Source organism: Nycticebus coucang, chromosome 21, assembly GCF_027406575.1.
Source record: "Nycticebus coucang isolate mNycCou1 chromosome 21, mNycCou1.pri, whole genome shotgun sequence".
Lineage (NCBI taxonomy): Eukaryota > Metazoa > Chordata > Mammalia > Primates > Lorisidae > Nycticebus > Nycticebus coucang.
The window spans coordinates 39984101-40007195 of record NC_069800.1 but is presented as its reverse complement, the minus strand read 5'-3'; the positions used below and the strand labels follow the sequence as shown (position 1 = coordinate 40007195).

The 23095-nt window shown below is 52.0% G+C and overlaps 1 protein-coding gene across 1 annotated transcript; it reads right to left on the bottom strand.

Moving 5' to 3' along the window:
• Positions 1-5293: 5293 nt before the first annotated feature.
• Positions 5294-22358, bottom strand: BPIFB3 (BPI fold containing family B member 3). The gene is made up of 15 exons (XM_053574566.1): positions 22241-22358; positions 21170-21326; positions 18954-19058; positions 18444-18584; positions 17200-17263; positions 15548-15608; positions 14332-14423; positions 14019-14198; positions 12364-12417; positions 10365-10535; positions 9460-9527; positions 7993-8035; positions 7235-7298; positions 6112-6188; positions 5294-5323 (listed from the first exon to the last, which is right to left on the bottom strand). The coding sequence occupies exons 1-15, from the start codon at positions 22350-22352 to the stop codon at positions 5294-5296; spliced, it is 1419 nt and encodes a 472-aa protein (XP_053430541.1). The 5' UTR covers positions 22353-22358.
• Positions 22359-23095: the final 737 nt, after the last annotated feature.

Genomic DNA, 23095 nt, shown 5'->3' with positions numbered 1-23095 from the left:
TTTGCTTGCATATTTGCAGCCATCCATTAATCTACCTTTTATTTTGTATGCATTTCAAGGTAAGTTACAGACATCAGTAAACCACCCATGAAACACCTCAAGTGCATGCCATTTTGATTCTTTTCTTTAGGTCTTTTGATATAGTGAAATGCACAGATCCTAAGGGTTTATTTGCTGAGTTTTGACAACTTCCTTTTTGAGACAGAGTTTCACTATGTCACCCTGGGTAGAGTGCTGGGGCATCACAGCTCACAGTAACCTCAAACTTTTGGGCTTAAATGATTCTCTTGCCTCAGCCTCCCAAGTAGCTGAGACTACAGGCGCCCGCCACAAAGCCTGGCTATTTTTTTTTTTTTTTGTAGTTGTCATTGTTGTTTGGCAGACCCCAGGCTGGGTTTGAACACACCAACCCCAGTGCATGTGACCAGTGCCCTAACCACAAGCATCAAGACTGAGTTTTGACAATTTATACAACCAGGTAACCCACAGTCCACACTTTTGTCACGACACAGAGCATTTCCAACACCCCAGAAAGTACCCTCTTGCCCTTTTCCAGTTGTGCCTCCAAGACCTGCTGGGACACAGCCTGGACCTCTTTTCCTTGGCATTCAAGGCCTTCCACACTCACACCCCATCCCTCTCCTCACACAGGACTACCCGTTCCTTCCATCCCTTCTCGTAGCTGCCTCCTGCTCCCCCACCTTCTGCCATCAGATCTTTGCATGCACAATCCTTGTCACATTACATGCCCTCTCTAGACTCCATTGGTCAAAATGTCAGCTGCCACGGAAAGCTTCCCCCAGCCACTTCCCTTCCTCTGGACCAGCCAGGGATCCCTGGTGCCCAGAATGAGGTGTTGCTTCTCCAGGAAAATCAGGAATGGGCTCCACTCAATAGACCAGCACAGGCACAGACGCCTGCATAGCAAATGAAGGCGTGAATAGATAAATGAATGAATTAATCTCTTACTCTCCAGAGGACTGGATGCTCTCTAAAGCCTTGTTCCTTCCCTTCTCGCCCCTTCCCCTAGTCCCAGCCCAGATCCTACCTCTGTATTTAATTTATGACACCTCCTTCTCACTCCCTCCCCGCCAGTCTGCTAATCCTAAGAGGCAAGGGTCATCTCTCTCTCCTCCAAGGCCTGCTCTCAAGTTAGTCTGGGAATAAGGTGTGGTTGCCCTAAACTCCACATGGAGGTGCATCTTGCCTCCTCTCTGGAAGTGGGACTCTCTGAAGGCAGGAATCATTGATGTGAAGTCCAGCCAAGCTCAGCTGATGCCACTGCTGTCTTCTTCTGTGCTCCTGGGCCAGCCTTCTTTGGGACTCGATTTCCCCATGATCAGTGGGTGCATTAAGGGAACAGTTAAGTCTCTGAAGCTAGTTCCTTGGCTTGAAGTCTGCTGCCAGTTCTTGCTGTTTCCTTGGTTCTAAGATGGTTATTGAAATTGTCCTGGCCTGCAGAACTCTGAGAATGGGGCCTGGCACAGTGCGTGGTACATTTACCTCCATCACCCTGGGTCCCCACTGGTTCCAGGTGGCAGCAAGTCTGGGAGGGACTGGGAGGGGCATGAGGAAGCAGTTGCAGCTCCAGACCTGGGTCACTTTGTCACACACCTGCATTCCCACATCTTATCTGCCCTTTCAGTCTGGACAACCACTTCTCCTCCCCACCCTTAGTCTGGCCACCTGCAAAATGGGCATAATAGCACTTTCTCAGCAGGGTTTTGAAGATTACATAGGAGATGTCTGGGATGTGCCTGGACCCACAGAAGAGCTCAGTAAACTGTAGTCCCCCTGTGGGCTCCTCTCTGAAAGCAGCCTCTGCCTCCTGGAGGAGGAGGTGATTAACTCTGCCCGACCTCCTATGAGAACAAACTTGGGCCAATGACTTCACTTCTCTGTGCTCCAGTCCCCAGTTCTGTAAAATGGGGAAACTGGAACTATTTTAGAATGATCACACTTACCTGAGTAAATCAGGTCCTGGCCTCCCTTGTTTAAAATCTTTGTGGTTCTCCCATTTCCTAGCACTTAGAAAGTATGATATAATGCTTGTTAAACAAGTATATCACCTTTTAAAACTGAAATGAAATTGAAATAAAGTGCAAAGAGAATTGTGCCTTTTCCCATGCCTGAGAGTGGGAAGCAATGCACACTATAAACTGTAGAGGGCGCTGCACACATGAAGGTGGTTACTGTCAGTCACCCAAGGCTCTATGCTTGTCCTCCCTCAGTCCTGAGGCCAACCAGGCCCTGGTGGCCATGAGGTCAGGCTGTCCCCTGACCACCCCGAGAAGATTAGCACAGCCCTGGCGCCAGGGAGATCACCTGAGCTTAGTGTCCAAAGGGCACCTTTGTCTGGGGCTGGAGAAGGACCTGGCAGGGGATGGCTGGAAGGACATCACATTCCCCAGGAGGTGACACACCTTGCAGGTGACTCAGACATGCAGGTGGCCATGTGGGGGGTAGAGGGGGTCACATAAGGGTTGCTGAGATCAGGAAGCAGATCCACGCTCACCACCAGTGGAGGGCCACTCAACCCTGGTCTCTTCATGAACTGTCAGCCCATAGGGCTGCAAGGGCTGCCAGGAGGGTCCCATCAGTCATACTTTACTCCTCACCCTAAGGGCAGAGGTTCAGAGCCTGGGCTCCAGAGTCAGTGGGGGAGTTGGGGTGCATAATGGGTTCAAATCCTGACCCTTGCAGTAAAAGTGCAGTGTAAGAATAATGATGATGAAAATGTTCTGACTTCGTCACTGCCTAGTTGTATGGCCTTGGGCAGGTCACTTAAACTCTCTGTGCCTCAGTTTCCTCAACTGTATAATGAAAATAAAAAAGTTCCTAGAAAGCAGGGCTGGATTTGAGGAGTTGATGACGTAACATCATCCACCAGAACAGTGCCGGGCCCTTAGTAAGTGCACAATTAATGCAGCAAAGATTACTTTTTTGCATAACAGTGAAAAGCCCAGGCTTTGGAATTAAGTGTCAGAAGGATCTAGTTCTCAACCTGCTTCTGCCACTTAGAAGCTGTCTGACTCCATTTCTCTGAGCCCCTATTTCCTTATATGTAAAATAGGATGATAACATCCACCTCTTACGGGCCTGGGTAATTAAGTGCGCTAAGGGATATTAAAGCATGTGGCGTGATTTCTGGTAAACACTGAGTGCTCAACAGAGGTTAGCTTCTCTCACCACTACTCTGTGCAGCTGCAGGGCTCACCACGATGAAGCAGACACTGTCCCTGACCTTGAAGAGCTCTTGGTTGAGTAGGAGAAAGCGCCTGAGGCAGTGACCATTTGGTGTGGTAAATACAATATGGACTCTGCCTACAGCGTGGGGAGGTGGGACTCCCTGTGCCCGAGTACGAGCCATGGTAGGAGTTTGCCAGGCACACTGCAGTGGGGACTGCTCTGGGAAGAGAGAACGAACAGGCACGCCAAGCCCTGGCTGGCACTGTTGCTCATTTCCCGTGTGACAGGCACTCTCCTCAGCACTTCACAAGGACTGGCTTGTTTAACCTTCAGGTAGCCTCTGAATGATTAATACTGTCATATTCCCACTTCACAGATGAGGGGCCTGAGGCACAGAGACAGTTCTGCTCCCTCCTGTGCACCAGGAGAAATCGGCTGAGGCCAGGCAGCCTTGAATGCCAAACCAAGGAGCTTGGATGACTTCCTCTTGGCACTGAGAACCCAGCCATTGCAGTCAAAGGTCAAGGATGGGCTGAAAGAGAGGAGGGTGGGAGTGCGGGGAGGGGTGCTCCTGTGAGAGACGAGGACAGTGCACACGCGGGGGCTGTGGTAGCAGAGGAGGGATGGGACGGGGCCTGGAGGGGGTAGAATAATGCCGAGTAACAAGAGCTAACAGGAACTGGGTGCATCTTACAGACAAGTCACACCAGGGTGCTGCTTACCCCTCAGAACATGATTACAACATCCTCAAGTTACTGATGAAGAAAATGAGGCTCAGAGAGATTAAATGACAGCCTGAGGCCACGTGGCCAGCCGGCAGCAGCCACTGTGGGACTTGAGTACAGGCCACTAACTCAAGCCACACACTTATCCACAGTGAGATTCAGTAACACTTGAACAAAGGAGCCAAAGACAAACCCTGAAATATCACCCAGCACTGGGCCTGGCATACAGTGCGGATCAATAAATGTAGGGTGGATGGATGGGAGGAAGGAGCAAGGAAGGAAGCGAGAGAGGGAGGAAGGAAGGAGGGAAAGTGGTGAACAGACCTTAGATTAGCGCCAACTCTCCTTTGCCTGTCCCCTAAGCCCCAATCCTCTGAGCCAATTACCAAAACTTTGTTGGCACCTCTCCACTCAGGCAACCCATAAGTGCTGACTTGAGGCCATTTTTCCCCAAGAGATGCATCTCGAGCAGGGGGAGAAGCCCAGGACCAGGAGCAGGACACCCAGCTTCTCATCCTGACCCTGCCGTTGTGTGGCCTTGGGCCAGCCAGGCCCCGCTTCAGCTTCAGTTTCCTCGTCTGCAGGCAGAGCGTTTGGCGTGGCTGTGTTCAGAGGAGTATGCTCCTGTGATGTGCAGCCACGGGGATCCCTCCAGGGCAGGGCCAGTTTCACTCATCCTTGCTTCCTGGAGGGCAGGTGCCTTTTCTCTCTCAAAAACTCCTATTTACCCTTCAGAATTCAACTCAGATGTCACTTCTAGTAAGTGTCCTAAAGTCAGAGACAGAGAGAGACAGACTCAGACTCGGAGTGACAGAGTGAAAGATAGAGGTATTTGGAGAAGGGAGAGAGAGAGCTGAGAAGGAGAGAGAGAGAGAGAGAGAGAGATATGAGGGAGATAAAAAGAGAGATGAGGGAGCGAGCTGGAGGCTGAGATGGCAAGGAAGGCAGAACAGGACACAGAGGCTGTCCCAGTTAACCAGGTCACTTTGGGACTCAAAGCTACAATGACAAGATCTCAAGTCCCCCCACCTCCCAGGAGCCTAGAGCTGGGGAGGACAAGGAGGCAGAGGCCAAGGTGGCTCCTATGTGACTGGGGAACAAACCAGCTGGGGGTGCTGAGACAGAGAAGCAGTTTATTGAAAGCTCAGGACCGGCTGATGAGGCCCCAGGGCCCTCTCTGAAGCAGTTCAGTGGCTAGTCCAGCAGTCTCCACCCCAAGCTGGGGCAGAGCTGCAGGATCAGAGGACACAGGTAGATCTGCGTGGAGAGGGGATGCTTATATTGTCACCAGCACAGGCTAGACCCTGGGAGAGAAACTGAGGCAGAGTGAGAAGGTGTACTCTGGTAGTCAACAGGGACAGATGGTGGCCATCTCGGCCTCAGGATACCACAGTCAGCACAACAGCATTCTGTAAGAAACCATAGCTCTTGGTTAGGCCTCTGGGCCCTGCACCCCACATCCTTCTCATGCCCCCATCTCCCAGCCATCTCTATCCCCCCTGCCCTGGGGTTAGCACTGCACCTGGAACCCAGAAGGCACTCATTAAATGAATGAATGATGGATAAATGACACCCAGGGTGGAACAGGTTCTGACTTTAGGATGTCAGAGACTCAAGTTCAATTGCTATTTCTGCTGCTAACTTATTGTGTGACCTTGGGACAGAAATTTGACCTCCCTTGGCCTTGGTCCTCATATGAGAAATGGATACAGAAGTCGTTGCTCTGTCCACTTCTCAAAGCTATTCCAAGTGACAAAATTGTGCTGGTTTGGAAAGGATTGTGAGGCCATGCCAATATTCAGCAAGAAAAATGTTATGATCTATTAGTCATGTCTGCCACAGGCACAGGATAAGGGAGAGATAGATCATGTATTTGCTACCCCTGGACCAGGAAACTGTAATTCTGTAATCTGAGGTTCCATTCTACAAGCCAGACATGTGTCTGAATCCAAGAGGAAAGAACTCTGTGATTGATTGACAATGTCTGCCACATACAAGCAATAAAGGAGTGGTAGCATGCCTGTCATATATTTGCCCTTTGCATGCTATGTAATTTGTTATTATCTTTGAGCAATTGAGAAAATGGTGCAGGGACAGACCAAAAGATGAGGCAGAGCATTCCGCTCATGAGTTTCAAGCAGGGCTCTCCAGAGACAAGCTTAAGGCCCATTGGGCCACATGTTCATGGGAAACTCACCTGTATGATCTCCAGAACCGAATTGGCAAAGTTGACATTGAGAATCTTTGGCAGGGGAATTCCAACATCCAAGGCCACTGTAAAGGAGGAATAGTTGAAAGCAAAGATATGTGGGGGATCTTGGACCCTGCTGACCAAGATCCACTTGGATCTTGGACCCTATTCCACCACTTTCCTTGAGCCGGCCATTTTTCTTCTTAGGGATTCAGTTTCTTATCGGCAAACTCCTACTCATACTCTTACACCCAAACAAAAATGTCCCTTTTCTGTATTGTGTCAGTGGCTCCCCTCAGCAAAGCCTCCTAGAGGTTCCATCATTCCCCTTCATACTTTGGGTCATCTATATTCTAATCATTTATTTATATAACTATTTCCCACTGGGTTGTGGGAGATTAAGGAAGGCAGGATCCAGGTCAGATTAGCTCTTGGGGCCCTGAGCCTGGCATGATGTACATGTTAGTCAATGTTGTTTGAACGGAAACATTGATGATTCAGTTTCTGCATCTTTTTTTTTTTTTTTTTATAATAACCTGCCATCACCTCTCCACACCGGCATTCTCTGTGTGCTTCTTTAACATTTGTCTAGTCAATAACAACTATCTCAAAGTTCAAAATAGGGATATATTAGATGTCATTTTTGAGCCACTCATCATCTTTAGAACTATTATTGGAATTTTTTAATAAAAAGTAATAAATAACCTCCAGAAAATAATACGTCTCTACACATTGTTCAGTATAGGATTTCCTGCTGCCTGCCCCTATTGACTACATATCATTGTACAGTGACCAGGGTCAGAGTGGAGATAGAACAGAACTTGCACAAAAATTCTCAACATTATCAAGCAGGTTGTAGATGCTCACTTTGTGAGGGGTAAGGCCATTTTATATTTTGACAGGAATGAAATGAGTTGTGTGTAGAAATTTGATTGAAATGATGACAAAATTCTAGGGATACTGTAGCATCTTCATTCATGACAACTTCTGGCTCAGTTTCTGCATCTTACAAATGGGTATCAACCTCTCTCTAACTTTAGTGTCCCCATCAGGACAATGGAGAGAGGCAATAGACAGTCCTGAATTCAGAAACTCCATGTATCCAAGAGGATGGCAAAGGCCACCATACCATTGAGCTTCGGCACATATGCTGCCCGGATGGCATCGCTGAGCCACTCTTCTAAATGGGATGCCTGCAACAGAGCACACGGGGGCTCAGAGGTGTGGCCTTGTGGGAGTAGCAGCCCCTTCCCAGGGAGGGAGATCCAGAGGCCTGACTGCCCCAGCCTCCCCCTAGGCCTGCGGACATAGCTCTTGGTGGACACAGGTCCCACAGGGGTGAACTCTTCACCAGTGACCCTAAAAGGGACTGTGATTTAGGCTGGCTTTGCCCGTGGCCCCATGAACTTGGAAGAGGTGCCTTCCTAGAAGAAAAGCTTGTGGGTCTAGTGGTGCCTTCCTAGAAGAAACCCACCCCTCCTCTGGAGAGGGCAGTGACTGAGAAAGAGGGAAGGAAGTGTGCCCAGCTCCAGAACTCTGTGAGCAGAAATCTCAGAGTTCTCTGGGCTCTGAGACAGAAATTTCTAAGTTCTGGGATCTTATTCCTTGAGTGAAGTTCCAGAATTTTGGACCCTTGTGAAGTTCTCGAAGCTTGCAACTTAGTGAGGTTCCAAGACTTGGAAGATCATGAGAGTCACTTTCCTGAGATGATTGCCATTTCTCGCATGCACACACACCTGCTCTGACATTTGCCCACTCTGGCTTGTTGTCTGGTTGGGGCAGAGCAGCCAGCTCAGCCATATGGCTATGACTCATAGCCACCCGCTTCCCTGCCCACACCTGAAGCCCCTCACTACCCATCACACCTCTCACCCATCAGGAACTTACGTCAAAGGCGTGGGAAAAGGAAGAGGTCAGCTTGACACTGAGCCTGATGAAAAGAAGAGAGAAGGTAAGAGCCTCCCAACACCCTACTCCCAGCACACCCCCTGCTGACAGTTCCCTGCCTGTCTTGCCTGCCCCAGCCTGTCCCAGACAAAGCTTTCCAGGATCAGAAAAAAGGGTTAAGTGCCCAAGGCTGCCTCTATCCAGCTGTGACTCCAGAACTTAGTTTTCCTACCTGTAAAACGGACCTGGGGGAATCTAACCTCCCTTCTGAGATATCATGACCATCACCTCTGACTCCATGTCCTTGGAGCCTTGGTCTGTCAGCTATTTGACCCTGGGTAGTTGGATGAACCCCTTGGAAGACCGATCCTCCCCCCAGACCAATCACTGGACAGAGTACCCTGCATACAGCAGGCCCTCAGTAAAGGCTCCCTGATGGATCACAGCTGGCCCAAGCAGAGGTTGAGCACCAGAGCCTGGGTGTGCCGTCTTTATCTCTGGAAGCTGAGGCATGAACTGCCACCAGGAAATGGGGATGCACTTGGGGGTTGGGAGGTCCTCTGCCAAGGTTAGCAAGGGGTCCACAGTGGAACCATGCAGCAGGCAGCAATATCCTGAGGGGTCCAGGGGACACTGAAACAGAGTCAGGGAGCACTGGGTGCCTGTGACTCAGGATGGGAAGATCCCAGAAACCTGTGGGAAAGCTCCAGCAACCAGGGCAGGGACAGACAGGCTCAGGGCCTGCAGCAGTGAGAGCATTGGGCCTGGAGCATAGAGGCCCAGAGTGCAGACTTGCTTCCAGGGATAAACCCCTGTGTTTCCAGGTGCATGGCCACAGGGAGCTGGGAGAGGGATGTGTCTCAGCCCAGGTGCGGGTTTGTGCAGAGTCTGGGAAGAGGGAGCCAACTAGGGGTGGAGGGCTGGCAGGAGCTGGGGAGTTGTCCAAGAGATATCTGAGCAGAGAGGGGCAGGGGAGGGGAGGGCAATGCCTGAGGTCCCAAGGAAGCAGAGGGCAGAGGTTTGTAGACTGTAAAGTGCCGTGCATGTATATCGAAGGATTGTCATCAACACCATCGTCTTGGTTATTATGACTACCATGGTGCTGAGTTACCTGGGGGTAGTGGAGAGATTAGGGAAATAACAAGACCATGTGAATAACACAGCAGGCACGACATTCAAGGACAGCTGTCTCTGGAATCAGCCCCTGGGGTTGATAACTTGGAGAGTTTGGCCTCCATGTCCTGGTGGCAGGTTTACCTCCCAGAGACAGATTTTGAGCAGACAGGGGGTGCAATGGAAAAGCCCATCTGCATCCTGCGCCTCTGAGCCTCAGCTGGCTCATCTGTAAAGCAGGCTAACACTATGTCCTCCCTGGGAGGTCTAGAAGGCAATGAAGATGCTGGGAAAACCCCTGGAACCTAGATTATGCTCAATAAACAAGATCCTGTCCCCAGGATCCCACATTACCGTTCCAGGGACAGGGAGATGTGCAGCTTAGTAGCCGAGGGAGCCAGTTGGGCACTTAGAATCACAACCTGCATGTGTGAAGCAAGCAGAGGTTACCTCCAAAGTTAGCAGAAGGAGCTGGAGGACAGGTCTGCCTCAGCTGACAGGTAGATCCTCCCATCTAGTCCCTCCACTAACCCTTCCTGAGGCGCTACTGAGTGCTGTCATCTGTGCCGGGCTCTGGAAGTGTAATTTGCATTAAAGTTGAAGGAGATTGATATTGAATGAGAAGAAACTCTTGGAGCCACCCTCAATGCAGCCTGCAGCTTATCTGGGAAGGTCTCTCCAGGGTGGTGACAAGGGGGGAACGGTGTTACAGAGGGAATGATGCTCCTGATGGCAGACCTTGCATAAACAAGGGCAGGGAGGTAGGCCCTGCTGGGCCTGGGTAACTGAGGCCTGGGGAGTAAGGAAGGGCAAGGCAGAGGGTGAAGTGGGAGGGCGCTGAGTGTCAGTTAGGTGCATGGCCACAGGGAGCTGGGACAGGGAGTGAACAGGGGAGGGACCTGTCTCGGCCCAGGTGTGGGCTTGCACAGCGTCTGGGAGGAGGGAGCCAACTGGGGATGGAGGGCTGGCAGGAGCTGGGGAGTTGTCCAGGAGATATCTGAGCAGAGAAGGGCAGGGGAGGAGGGTAATGCCTGAGGTCCCAAGTAAGCAGAGGCAGGCTGACAGGCACAGGCGACGTGGGGGCCTTAGTGTAAGGAGGGGGCAGCAGGAGCCAAGGCAGGCACCGGGGGCTCAGCCCAGATCATGACCCAGGTGGAGCTACATGGGGCCTCCTACCCTGAAACTGGGCGGAAGGCACCCCTGAGGCCTGGAGAGGGTCAGCCCCATTCCCAGTCTCAGGTCCCCCACAAGTCACTCACCGCACTCAGCTTAAAGAGGGCTTCAGGGGTTCCTTGAGGGACATAGGGTAGCACATGGATGTTGGCTGGGATAGAGACGATGGCCTTCTTGTTCTGGAGCGTGACTACGGGGGCTTCCTTCACCCGCAGAAGGAGCAAAAGGTGCTGACCTGGTGGCAGCCTCCCCAGGGCCTGGAAAAACAGGGACAAAGCAGGGGCATGAGGCCAGCTTAGATGCCCCAGGATCAGAATTAGTCAGTCAACACTCACCAAGCATGTACCAGGCACTGGGAACCCTGCTGGGCCCTGAGGTCACAGTGTGAACCAGATAGGCCTGGTCTCGGCCCCCACAAGGCTGACACTCAGCTTAGGCACTTAGAGTCACAACCTGCACATGTGACTCTAACCAACCCATGGAACTAACAAGTCAGACTCCCTGTCTCCCTCAGAGTCAGAACCCTCGCCATTTCAGACTGAGAATTCTTGCCATTTCAGACTCAGGGGCCACTGGCTGTCTCTCCCACTTGCCTCAGGGCCTTTGCTCTTGTGGTTCTAGCTGCTTGGAAATATCTTCCCCAAGGAACCACATGGTTCTCTCCCTTACCTCCTGCAGCCCTCTGCCCAAATGCCATCTCCTTGGTGAGCCTTGCAGAGCACCCTTTTTAAAAGCACTACCCAGCCCTCCAAATCCTCCATCACTCCATTCTCTTCCACCTTCTGACGCTGTCTATCTTCTTGCTTCTTCATGCATTGTCTGACACCTCCACCAGAGTGTCCATCCCTTCAGCACAGAGGCTTCTGTCTGTTTCCACCATTTTCCCCTTGTGCAGCCCCAGACACAGGTACGTGTATGTCTCTATTCCAGAATGGGGCCTGGTACACAGTAGGTGCTCAATGAATATTAGTTGACCGCCTGCATGATCACACAATCAGGAAATTCTGAGTCTCATAATTATGACATCATGGAATCGCAGAAACTTAGAACAGAATTGTGGCCCTTGGGACATTTGAGCCTGTAATTTGGGAACCTCAAGCCCAGACTCCCCAAGTTGCAGGATCATGAGGACAGGAGTCACCAGATTCTACCCTTACGTGCGCATACAATCTGAAGGCATAGAGCCAGACTCAGAGCAGGGCCAGGGGCGCTAATCTATAAGGCCAGCAGGTGGAGATCAAAGGCGTTAGCCTCCAGAGACAAGCTCAGCCCTTCTGTGCTGTAGGGACAGGACTGGCTTGCTGCAACCAGGGATCCCTGCCCCTGCCACCTCTGCCTGCTCCTAGTTCCTCTCCCCCATCTTACAACTCCTGCCCTCAGGAGGTTCTTCTGACTGTCTAACTCCAGTCCGGTTCCTTCCCTGAAACACCAATGCTCCAGTGCTGCTTTGAATCAATGACCTCATGGACTCACAGAATTTATCCTCTGCACCCTCAACTCAGCTACCCACTCTATTCTCTCTGGTAAGAGCCCAGGCCCTCTGGGCTTCTTTCCAACTCCTACCAGAACCTGCTGTTACATAAGCAGCTTGTAGTAGTCATTTCAACTTTAGTATGAATTCATATTCTCATGCTTAGAAAGTGGCTGGTCCAGCCCCAGCCGGGCCCTGAAGCTATACACTAATGCCCACTAGCCAAACCTCCCTGACTCTGCTTCCTTTTCTTCCCTCTCTAAGACCAGTGCCCTGAGTTTTCTTTCTGGGGACAGAGAAGACAATGATCGAGTAAGGCAGATGAAGTAAGGCTGTTAGAGGCAAGAGGCTCAGCAACCCGCAAAGAACCTCCTGTCCTCTGACTGCCAGAGAAGCAATGACCATAGGACAAATGCCCAACTGGGGCAGTCCTTCGTTCTTTCCTCTCTAAGCAAAATCTGCTGTCAGGAAAGAAAAAGGCATTAATTATTTACATTTTAGTGTGATTTTGGACTCAACATTCAATTGCAGTTGCCTGGAAAGCTGTATTGAGAAAGATTCTGGCTCACTGTGAAAGAGCTATAGTGATCAGAGCCCATGAGAGGGTCACTCACCTCAGGGATCAAAGCAGCCAGGTGTGTAGTTGTCAGTGGGACATTACTGGGAACCTGGACCCCAGACCAAATGGGAGAGGGCATTAGTGAATGCTCCACATAGACGGGACAAGAAGGCCTCAGCAGAGACAGAACAGTTTTGCCCACCCCCTCCCATCCCCTGCCAATTACATACAGATATCACTACAGACACCCAAGTTTGTTCTATCAGCCAGAAATTTCTGAGCAGTTGCTACATGCCAGGCACATGCTAAGGGCTTTGTGTGCACTCACTCATTTTACCCTTTCAGCCACTCAAAAACGTGTGTGCTAGGATTGCTCCCATTTTACAGATGAGGATACTGAGGCTCTTGTCCAGGTTCATACCACTGGTAAATGGTATCACCAGGATTTGAACCTGTGCAGGCTAATTTCAGAACTTTTCAACCACTCTGCCAGAGCTCAGAATCCGAAGGCCCAAGGGATCTGACCCCAGACATTTTTGCCTTTTATACAAAGAGTATTTTCAAAAACTATGAATTTATTTCTAGTATAAATCAGGAGGCCTTATATAAATTTCCCAGTTTATGGCTAAAAAAGTTGGAAAATCTGGTTACACTGGGCCTCTACCCTCCTCTCTCATGGCGGGCAAGTGACACGTACCTGAGAAATGGGGCACAGGGTCCCCAGTTCACTACAGTGTGCCCAGTGATAGCCCAGCTTCTTGGAGCTCTGACCCCACAGAACCACGCATGCCCACTTATCAGAACAGACATGTTCATACAGGATAAACATACAAACACACTGTCTCCTGGGCAGAAAGATTCCCAGTCACCCAACACACACCCAGGGGGGCAGACAGCACCAAGATCAGGCCTCTGAGATTTATATATACATGCCCATGTCCACGGTTTCCCAGAAAGGCATGTTCTTATACTCAGGGTCTTTGTCTGGCTATGACTTCACCCATCCCTCAGCTTGAAGATGCCTACCTCCCTTGTTCCAACCTCCCAGAGGCCTGCAGGGCATTCGCTGAACTCACTTTCAAGAAATAAACTCTGCTCTTTTTGGCCCAGGCTACAGGTGAGGAGCCGAGTAGCTCTCCAAGCTCACTGCCTCTGGAGAGGGCTGAGATCAAGAAAATGCCTCTAAGGGAGCAGGGCCTTCCCAACCCACCAGCATGTGAGAGGGGCCAGAATGGTAGCAGGGAGATCTGAGAAGCTTCAGAACAAACGTCCAAGTAACCTTTGGTGCAGTCCAACCCTGGTTTCTTTTATCCAACTCAAATATGGTCTTGAAAAAGCAGCAGAAATGTTAGCCATTCACACTTCAGTATAAACTTGGTTTTGGACTCTAGAAGAGCTTCATCTGGTACAGGGGTGGAAAGTAAGTTTCAATTCATATGCTGGTTCTGACCAATTGAAGGTAAGTTCCTGGAATGCTGAGTTGAGAAGGATTCAGAGGTCTTATTCGGATTTAACCAAGTAGAGGGACATTCTCCATTAGCAATGTCTCCCCTAAGTAAAGGAGTGGACAGCAGCAGTGTGACTCTTCTATTATAGAGAAGAGGGCTCAGGAAGGCTGACTGGTGATGATGTGACTAGGTTAGCACCCATGTTGCCAAGGCACAGGGGCCAGGAAGCCCCCACTCTAGCTCCCAGAGGTGCCACACTCACCAGCTCAGGGGTGATGTCAATGTCGAGGGTACCACTGGTCTGCAGGAGCCCAAACACAGTGTTGAAAAGGTACAGTGGCACTGTCACCTGGGATGTGTGGTCCTCCTTGGGGGGTACCTTGACTGGGACGGGGTGTTTGGGGAAGTCAATGATGTCACCAGCTACACTCTTCACGATGGGCTGCAGGGGCAAGAAACAGCAGAAGAAGGTCTTGGGCTGTTTACCCACTTTCCTGTACCCGGCACACCCTATCATCCTTCTCCAACACCCCCTGCCACCGCCAGCTGCAGGCGGGGCCCCTGTGGGCACTCACGTTGATGTCCAGCTCTATGTACTGGTTGGAGATGAGAGGCAGGGTGGCCAGAGAGAATTCCACAGACCCAAGAGCCCCAAGGGGCACCAAGCCTACATGAGAAGGGAGGGGGAGGAAGACCCCATGAGCCCAGTCTCCAACGATTATAGCCCCTCCTTCCATTTATTGAGGGCCTGCGCCTGCAATTCTACTGAGGATTCACCTGGGCACTGCTGTCATCTCTGTTCTATAGCTAAGGAAACTGAGGCTTGGACTTGGCAAGTCACTGGCCCAAGTGCAAAGCCAGTGCATCTGTTTTCCAGAGCTGAGGCCACTAACCCTGCCACCCTCCCTCTCTTACCTAACACCACATATGGACACATATCTGCCCCAAGTTTTCTTTCTTTCTTTTCTTTAATTTTTTTTATTTTTTATTTAATCATAGCTATGTACGTTAATGCGATCATGGGGTACCATGCACTGGTTTTACATACAATTTGAAATATTTTCATCACACTGGTTAACATATCTTTTTTTGGGACAGAGTCTCACTATGTCACCCTGGGTAGAGTGCTGTGGCGTCACAGCTCACAGCAACCTCTAACTCTTGGGCTTAAGGGATTCTCTTGCCTCTGCCTCCCAAGTAACTGGGACTACAGGCACCCACCACAATGCCCAGCTATTTTTTTGTTGTTGTAGTTGTCATTGTTCAAACCCCCAGCTGTGGTGTATGTGGCCAGCACCCCAGCCGCTGAGCTACAGGCGCCGAGCCCTGCTCCAAGTTTTCCATCCTTTTCCTGGTTATGCCTTTTTATACTTCCCCAAAGCCTGTTTATGGACAGAAAAGGCACTCGTGTCCCCATAGACACAGAGAGACAGGGGTCCACTGTGGCTGCAGGGCCCTGGCTTCCTGACTGCAGCTCTCTGGACCTCAGACCTCTGGGCAGGATAATAACAACCTCTTCCTCCTGTTTCTTCCAGGGCCGGTGCACCCCAGGTGCTCAGTCAATCCTGGCCTGCAGCACCTAACTTTCTAGGTCTCAGGTTCTGCTGAAGCAGCTGCAGCTGCCCCCTGGGCTTCTCCACTGGGGCCCCTCAAAGCAGCAGCCTGTCAGTGTGAGGAGCAAATAAGGAGTCCTGGGATTCTGCCCTGCCCCTCCCTCCCTCCCTCCCTTGGTGCCCCCACCCACTGGGGCAATGGGGAAGGGGAAGCGATGGGGGTATGGCCACAACTTACTCAGCACAGCCCCCAAGAGCTCATTCACCACGCCCAGCACGCTGTCCACCACAGGGCACAGCTGTGTTGGGGGAAACAGATGTTACAGAGAAAGAAGAGCTTGCTACAGGGGATAGTGGCATATCCTTTGAATGCTTACTATGCGGTGCTGGAGACCAAGGCAAGGAGGAATGCAGAGACAGATGGGGACATATAGGTGAGGCTGGGGAGAGGCTAAAGGTGTCAGAGAGCTCAGGGGGTCCTAAGCCCACTTCCCTCAGTTACATGAGCTCCATTAGTCAGCCTCAAAGGTTGCTGGGAAAGCAGGGAGGACACATGTCAGAGGCTGGTTGGGGTGTGTGGACAACGCAACACACACTGCCTCATGTTTAAGGCAAACCCCTGTGCTGTGACAACAGGGAGCAGGCAGGTGGTTTGGCTTCCAGAATCCCAAATCTGGAAATCACAGAATCTAAGCCCCACAGCCCACTGAAGCAGGAGCCTCGGAGATGACCAGCCTTCATTCTACAGCAGGGGCCAGAGAAGAAAGGTGACTTGCCCAAGGTCAGTTGTTGGCAGAGACAACTTGGGGCCCCAAACTCTAGGGCTTCCAGGGTCTAGCAAGTCATAAAAACAGGACGGGACAAAAAGGGCTGTGGTGGGGATGGGAGTGGCCCCCATTGACACCAACCGTTCACCAACTGCAGGAGGGAGGTGCCAGGCAGCCAAGGCACAAGACAAACCAGAAATCTGGATTTTTGAGAGAAATCTTTAGTCTCTAAATGTTGGCAATAAACACTTATTTTAAAAATCTCTTTGTGTCACATGAAACCCAGCTGCTGGCCCCCTGCCACAGAGATCCCAGTTAGGAGATGTGATTTAAAGGCACCCACACACTCTGGTTGAAATTCACCTGAGATGGACCTACCTGGGGCCCCTCCTCCTGCAGAACTCCTTCCAAATGGCCTTTCTCAGGAAAGCCCAGGGCAGTTTTGCCAACCCTAGCCCCCATTCCTCTGCCACCACCACAGATGTTCACAAGGACACACAGAGAGAGTCAGCTAGGTCTAGGGCCAAGAGGCCTGACCACCCTTTGCTGCCTGAGTGACTCCAGCAGGTCCCTGTTCTCTCCCTCAGTGAGATGGGGCTTGGGTCAGTCCAGCTTCTCAAGCGTGGTTCGTTTCCCCTGATGGAAGCCAGAATGGGCTGGGGCAGGCCAGGGACATGCATCCTTTAATCATAACGTGGTTACCCTATGATGTGTGTGTGTGTGTGTGTTTTCAAGATGTGATTGGCAAGGACAGGGCTCAGTTTAGAATCATTAAGTGACCTAATTTTAATTTCAAGCTAATTTAAAGAAGAATATAAAGTCAATAATAATACTAGTGGCACCAATAGAGCACAGGGGAAGGGAGACTCATATTTGGGAGCAGGGGACTCAGGCCATCTGGAGCTGTGTCCCTGGGCTCTGAGGTCTGGGAGGATGGTGCCCGCCTACTCACAGACTTGCGGGCGGCACCTGCGGGACCCATTAGCAGGCCAGGATGGGATTACCTGGTGGGCGGGGAAAGGAAGTACAGCCTAATCCGGCCTGGCGCCTGGATCTACCCAAACCTGGGGGGGAAGGGGCACAGCCCAGGGGAGGGACAATGGCCCTCTGCCCTCACGCTCACCAGTTCTGGCAGCACCTTGAAGAGCATCTGTTCCACAATCCCGAAGAGTGGTGCCGGCAGCAGCCTGGGCAGAGTGAGAGGCATGAGGGTGCAGTTGCCACGTGGGGATGGCTTCCCCCAGATGATGGGGCAGGTGGGCCTCTCCTGCCTCTTTTCTTCATGGAGATGGCTGGGGCTTTGGAGACTTGAGCTGAATCCTGGCTCCACCTTGCCATGGTACCCAGGGGACCGCTCTAGTTCCCCCATCTGTACAGTGCCTGTCACAGAGAGCTGCTGCCGCCCAGATTACATGGAGTGTGTATGTGTCTGGTACACAATCTGTGCTTGATAGTGTCTGTGCCCTTTGTCTTCCCTAATGTTTGTAGACAAGTGACATTTGGGCTTAGAACAATGCCTGGCTGTGGGGGAGGAGTGTCAATAAAAATTGGTTGAATGAATGAACGAGGTAGCCTGAGGATGAGAAGTGTGTGTAGATGGGCTCAGAACTGTTTAGAGACCACGGGGTGCAGGGGAAAGGGCGGCAGCCCTAGAACCACAGCCATAGGGCACCCACACTGTCCTGGGTTTCCCTCCCACCAAGGCCCACTCTGGCCCAGAGGAGCAGGGTGGAGCCCAAAGACCCTGCCTGGAATCCCCTCGTCAAGGGCCTTCTGGAGACTTGCCCTATTGCTGGACGCAAGTCTGCCTGATGGGCTGTCACTGCTAAGAGCTCTCCAATTAGATGGGAAGGAGGGCTGGGCTTGGGCTGGGATGAAGACACATAGGTGAGAAGCAGCTGGGGCTGGGGCTGGGTACAGAGTGCTGGGAGGAACCCTGGACCTACTCAGATCCCAGCCCCGTTTCATCCCTGCCTAATTGTGTGTGACCCTGGGTAAATCCCTGGCCTTCTGTGGGTCTCCATTGTCCCATGGAAATGATGATTCAACATAAGCGTGGGGAGTGCCACCTTGTCCTGAACAGCCCCAGGGAAGGAGATGGAGATAGAAGTGCCTTCCAGATCATCAAACTCAGCTCCTCATTATACAGATGGGGATACTGAGGTCCCCTGGGGTCACATAGGGAAGTCAGGGGCAGAGCAAGGTCTCTGATGTGCTGAGAGCAGGGACTGAAATTCCTACAGATGGAGGGACTCCAGATGACCCCAGACTGCTCTATATGGGGATGGTGAGATCCCAGGGCTGACTGAGTTCAAGACTCCCCAGCTGGCCGCTGTGCGGAGACCCCAGACACCCAGGTGGACTCACCCTGAAAGCAGGCTGATGTGACCCAGGAGCGTGCTGCAGCGCTTGAGGACGAGGATGGGCGTACCCCGTGAGCTCATGCCCAGTGCCACCCGGGACGATACATTTACCTCTGCAGCCAGCTGCAGGAGGCCACCCAGGGGACTGCAAGACAGATCCTGGGGCATGGCCCGATTGCCAGGACCCACCAAACCCCGTCCGCCCCAGGTCGGAGGAGGGGCCTCCCCAAAAGGGAACTAGGCCACAGGCTCTCATCTCATCATGGGCCCCCCACCCCACCTCACTTTGCTTTCTTCCCCCACCGCCTCTGGGGATGCCTGGCAGTGAGGTAGTGCCCTGGAGGGAGTGAGATGCAAGTCCTCAGGAGTCGCTGGAGTGGGGGTCCCCTGGAAGGGGTCCTGGGGTGGGATCCAGGGGGCAACAATAGGATAGGGAAGCCTTTGGGGATCCCCAGTGGGGACGGTGGGAGGAGTTGGAAAGCAGTAGGGTAGAGGTCCCCAGGAGCACACTCACCCAGAGCCATGCAGGCCCACCTTGGTGTGCAGGCTCAACTGCACCCCGAACCCTGGCAGCAACTTCAGTGATGTCTTTGGCAGGGTGAGTTCGTCAACCTTCAGCCTGGAATGGGGTGGGGGGCAGGGCGGCGGTCACAGAAAAGGCTACTCTCTTCCAGATACCCCTGGTGCCTGGATTATCCCAGACTAGATCCTATCTTGAAACAATAGACCCAACTGAGCCCCTGGGCCAGTTCCTTCATTTCTCTGGCCCTCCGTTCCCTCATCTGTAAAGTGGGACAATACTACTACTCACAATCATGGGAATGTTAGAAAGACAGTGAGATAACTTAGGTGTAGAGTCTAGTATTGTGTGTGTTCAATAAATGTAACATTGTCATCATAACTGATGGCTCAATGAGTTAAATTTCTCCTCAGCCTTGACATTGTCCGCCACCTGCACTTCCCAGATTCACACAAACACAGCCCAAGTGGGTTCTCAAACATGACTTCTGTGAGTGGCTTCTCACAGTTCATCACTTTCTCTCTCCTCTGGGTCTCTGCCCAGGCTGTTCCCTCTGTCCAGAACACCCTTCCCTTGACCTTCCTTCCGCTTTGCTTCCCCTTTCAGCAGGCTGACTCTTCCTAGGTCTCCTGATTTCACTGGGGTCTCCCCTCCTTGAGGAAGTCTTCCTTCCTGGCTTTTTGCGTGAGGTAAATGACCTCCAAGTGGCTCCCCGACCTTGCCTGGGCTGCCTTCATCACTGCCCCGCACTCACAGGATCATTGCTGTCAGGCTCCACCACATACTGGGGGCTCTTTGAGGCTGATTTCACTGGGGTCTCCCCTCCTTGAGGAAGTCTTCCTTCCTGGCTTTTTGCGTAAGGTAAATGACCTCCAAGTGGCTCCCCGACCTTGCCTGGGCTGCCTTCATCACTGCCCCGCACTCACAGGATCATTGCTGTCAGGCTCCACCACATACTGGGGGCTCTTTGAGGCAAGGAGGGTCATGTCTGAGACTCTAGTCTCACCCAGAAGGGAGATTCTGTGTAACAACAATGATAGTATTTATCCAGTCCTTACTGTGGGCCGGGCTCTATGTCAGCTGCTTGGCACAGATTAACTCACTGTGAGGGCAACAACCCATGAGGAGCTGCTAATAGTGCACCCAGGAAGAGGCAGAGGGTTCAAACCCCAGCTCTGCACTGACTGATGATGTGACCTTGGGCAAGTCACTTTGCTGTTCTGAGCCTCAGTTTCCCCATCTGTAAAATAGGGATATTGGCAGCACCTATCACAGAGTGACACATAGTGAGCTTCGAGCAGCATCAGCACTCACCAGCCCCTTTCCAGATGCCATGTGGACAACCATTCCCCACTCTTCTGCTGCCGGCACCCATTTCCTATTGTCCAATGACCCTTCTCCATACTCTGGGCCTCCTGTCATCTGACCTTCCCCAGCACCAGTCATGTAATTAAACACGCAGACGTGTTCACCACTCCTGTCTCAACTGGGTGAGTTTGGGCAGGTCACTTCACCACCCAGGGCCTCAATCTCCTCACCTGTTCAGTGTGGCCGCTAATATCCCAACCTCTGGATTCAGTGAGATAAACCATTGGAGTGTCTAGTACAGTGCTAGACACACAGAAAACCCTGGGGAGGCGGTCGTTAAGTGATACACATTAGCTAAGTGAAAATCCATTTTGAGCATCCATTATGCGCCAAGCCCATTTGTGATACTGGGAACACCGTAGTGACAGCCTAAACAAAAGCTCCACACCTCTTGTTTATTATAACCTGGCAGGGGAAGGCAAAACAAACCAGTAAAATTTATGGTGTGCAGAGGAGCGATGTGTCACCCAGAGAACTTGAAAGCAGGAGCAGGGCTGAGAAAGGGCTAGTCAGGGCAGGGCGCTTTTGAACCTGAAGTGGGGGAGGGATGGAGCCACATAGATGCCGGGTCAGAGTAACCTGCCCACGGTCACACCGCGAGTAACTATAACAGTATTAGCCCCAGAGTTGGAACTGTCAACCACAGTGGCATGCTGCATTCTCCCTCTGCCAGGCACACAGTAGGGTCTCCATTTTCAGACCCGGATCACCATATTCCCCATATCACCCTCCCTGCCTGCCAACAGATTAAGAAGAGTCGATCTTTCCTCCATTCCCTGCTGAGGCGCCTTCCTGCAGGGCTTGCAGTAGGCAGTATTCCAAAGGCCCCATGAAGGACTCACCCAGAGAGCTCCCGGACAACACCAAAAATCCCTCCGTAGCTCAGCAGGCCACCTCCTCCAAGCAGCCCTCTAGAGCCCAGGAGGCCCTGGTTCACAGATGTGACTGTCCCCAGCACATTTTGCAGAATGGGTCCCCCAACCAGCGAGTTCTGGATGGCTGCAGAGAGAGCCGAGGTAGAAGGATATACTAGAAACCCCTCCCTCAGCCCTGGGACCATGGCAGCTGCCTCATTTTTCTGAGCTGATTTCTTTTTCTAATGGAATTGACCCAGAGGTTAATGCGGGAACCTCCTGTGCCATAACAGCCTCTTACACTCGCTGTTGGGCTCACAGTGGGGTTACTCAGTAAGCACCTCTGGAATGAATGAGTGAATCTCATGATAATCTCTTTGTTTTACAACTGGGGAAACTAAGGCCCAGAGAGAGGCAGAGACTTGCCCAAAGTCACACAGCAAATCAGGAGCCAATCATATAATTTGGGCTCCCAATCCTGGGCTGCTCTGCAGCATCGGAAGGGGGAGCCAAGGAGGAGCTTGTAGCCACCAGGGCCTTGATCAAGCTGACACCTCCTCTCCTCAGACACCTGACCAGCCTGTGGAGGTGAGGGCAGGCCAGAGTGGCCTTTCTGAAGCATTTCCCATTCACAGCTGCTCACTCCTCTACTCCATCCCTGAGACTGTTACCATGGGCCCCTGGGTCCTGTACCACCAAATGCTAAGTCAAGTTCCCTACCCCAGATATGGGGGACAGAGACACCAGCCCAGCCCACATCCTCCCCTCGACCTCCTCAAGCCCATTCATCTCTATCTGTGAGCCCCACACAGCCTTAGCCCATGTCCCCCAGGCCAGCTCTCAGAAGAGTAGATTAATCACTGTGTGAGCCTGCAAGCACACTTTTAACCTCCTGAACACTCGGCTCCTCTCTCAGTGTCCTAGGAGAATATAGTCTCTGAGCACCTGAGAGTTGCAAACTTTTCTCGTCTGTTCTTAAAGCAGATCCTCTAAGCCTATGGACGGGATCATTGACATTGCAGCAGACCCTGCACAGACTGCCCCCCAACCCTGGCTCACCTTTGCCAAGTTCGTCCTTGTCAATCCGAGCGAGCGTGCCCACAGTCTCAAGCAGCCCCTGGCACGGAGTCGCCAAGCCCCAGAGCAGAAGCAGGGACCACACAGGCGGCATTGTTGGCTGCACAGCTGTAAGGAGTAGAAGTAGGACCTCTGAAACACCCTTCGTGATCAAGCTTTTCCCTCCCAGCTCCCACCACCAGCCAGGGCCGCCCCCTGTCCACCTGGCACAGCCCGAGTCCTGCCTCACTTCCAGGAAAGCCCCAAATGCGGGCAGTGCTGTGTGGCTTCCAATGCACTCAAGCCTCGAAGGTGCTGCCCAAACCTCTCCTTCATCAGATTCCATTTCATGGATGGGAAAACTGAGACTGAGAGAGGGGAGGGGACTTGACCAACACCACAGAGCTAATCAGTAACAGGGCCAGAATTTCAGCCCAAGCCCACCTGGCTTAAAAGTCTTAGTCCTCTGAGCCCTGGTGAGCCTGCAGTGACAGCTGCAGAGGGGCTGCCCTTGTCCAGACAGCGGGGTGGGAACTCTGGTCCCTGGGGCTGCTCTCCCATGGCTCATGTCAGGTATACATGTGATTGGGAGGGTCCCACACTTAGACTTGACATATCCCATCTCTCTCTTCTTCCCCCTCTCCATCCCAAATGTTGCAAAAGGAAATGAGTCGGCAGATGGGAACATGGCTACTTTACTAGTTTCATGGAGTGAGTTTTCTCTTTATGGGGTTCCCTATCTGCCCACCCAATCACATATCCATCTATGTCTACCTGTTACCCCCGCTTAAGCCCTTCAGTGGCTCCCCACTGCCCTTTGGGTAAAACCCAGGTTTCTTGCCTCCTCATTACCCATGA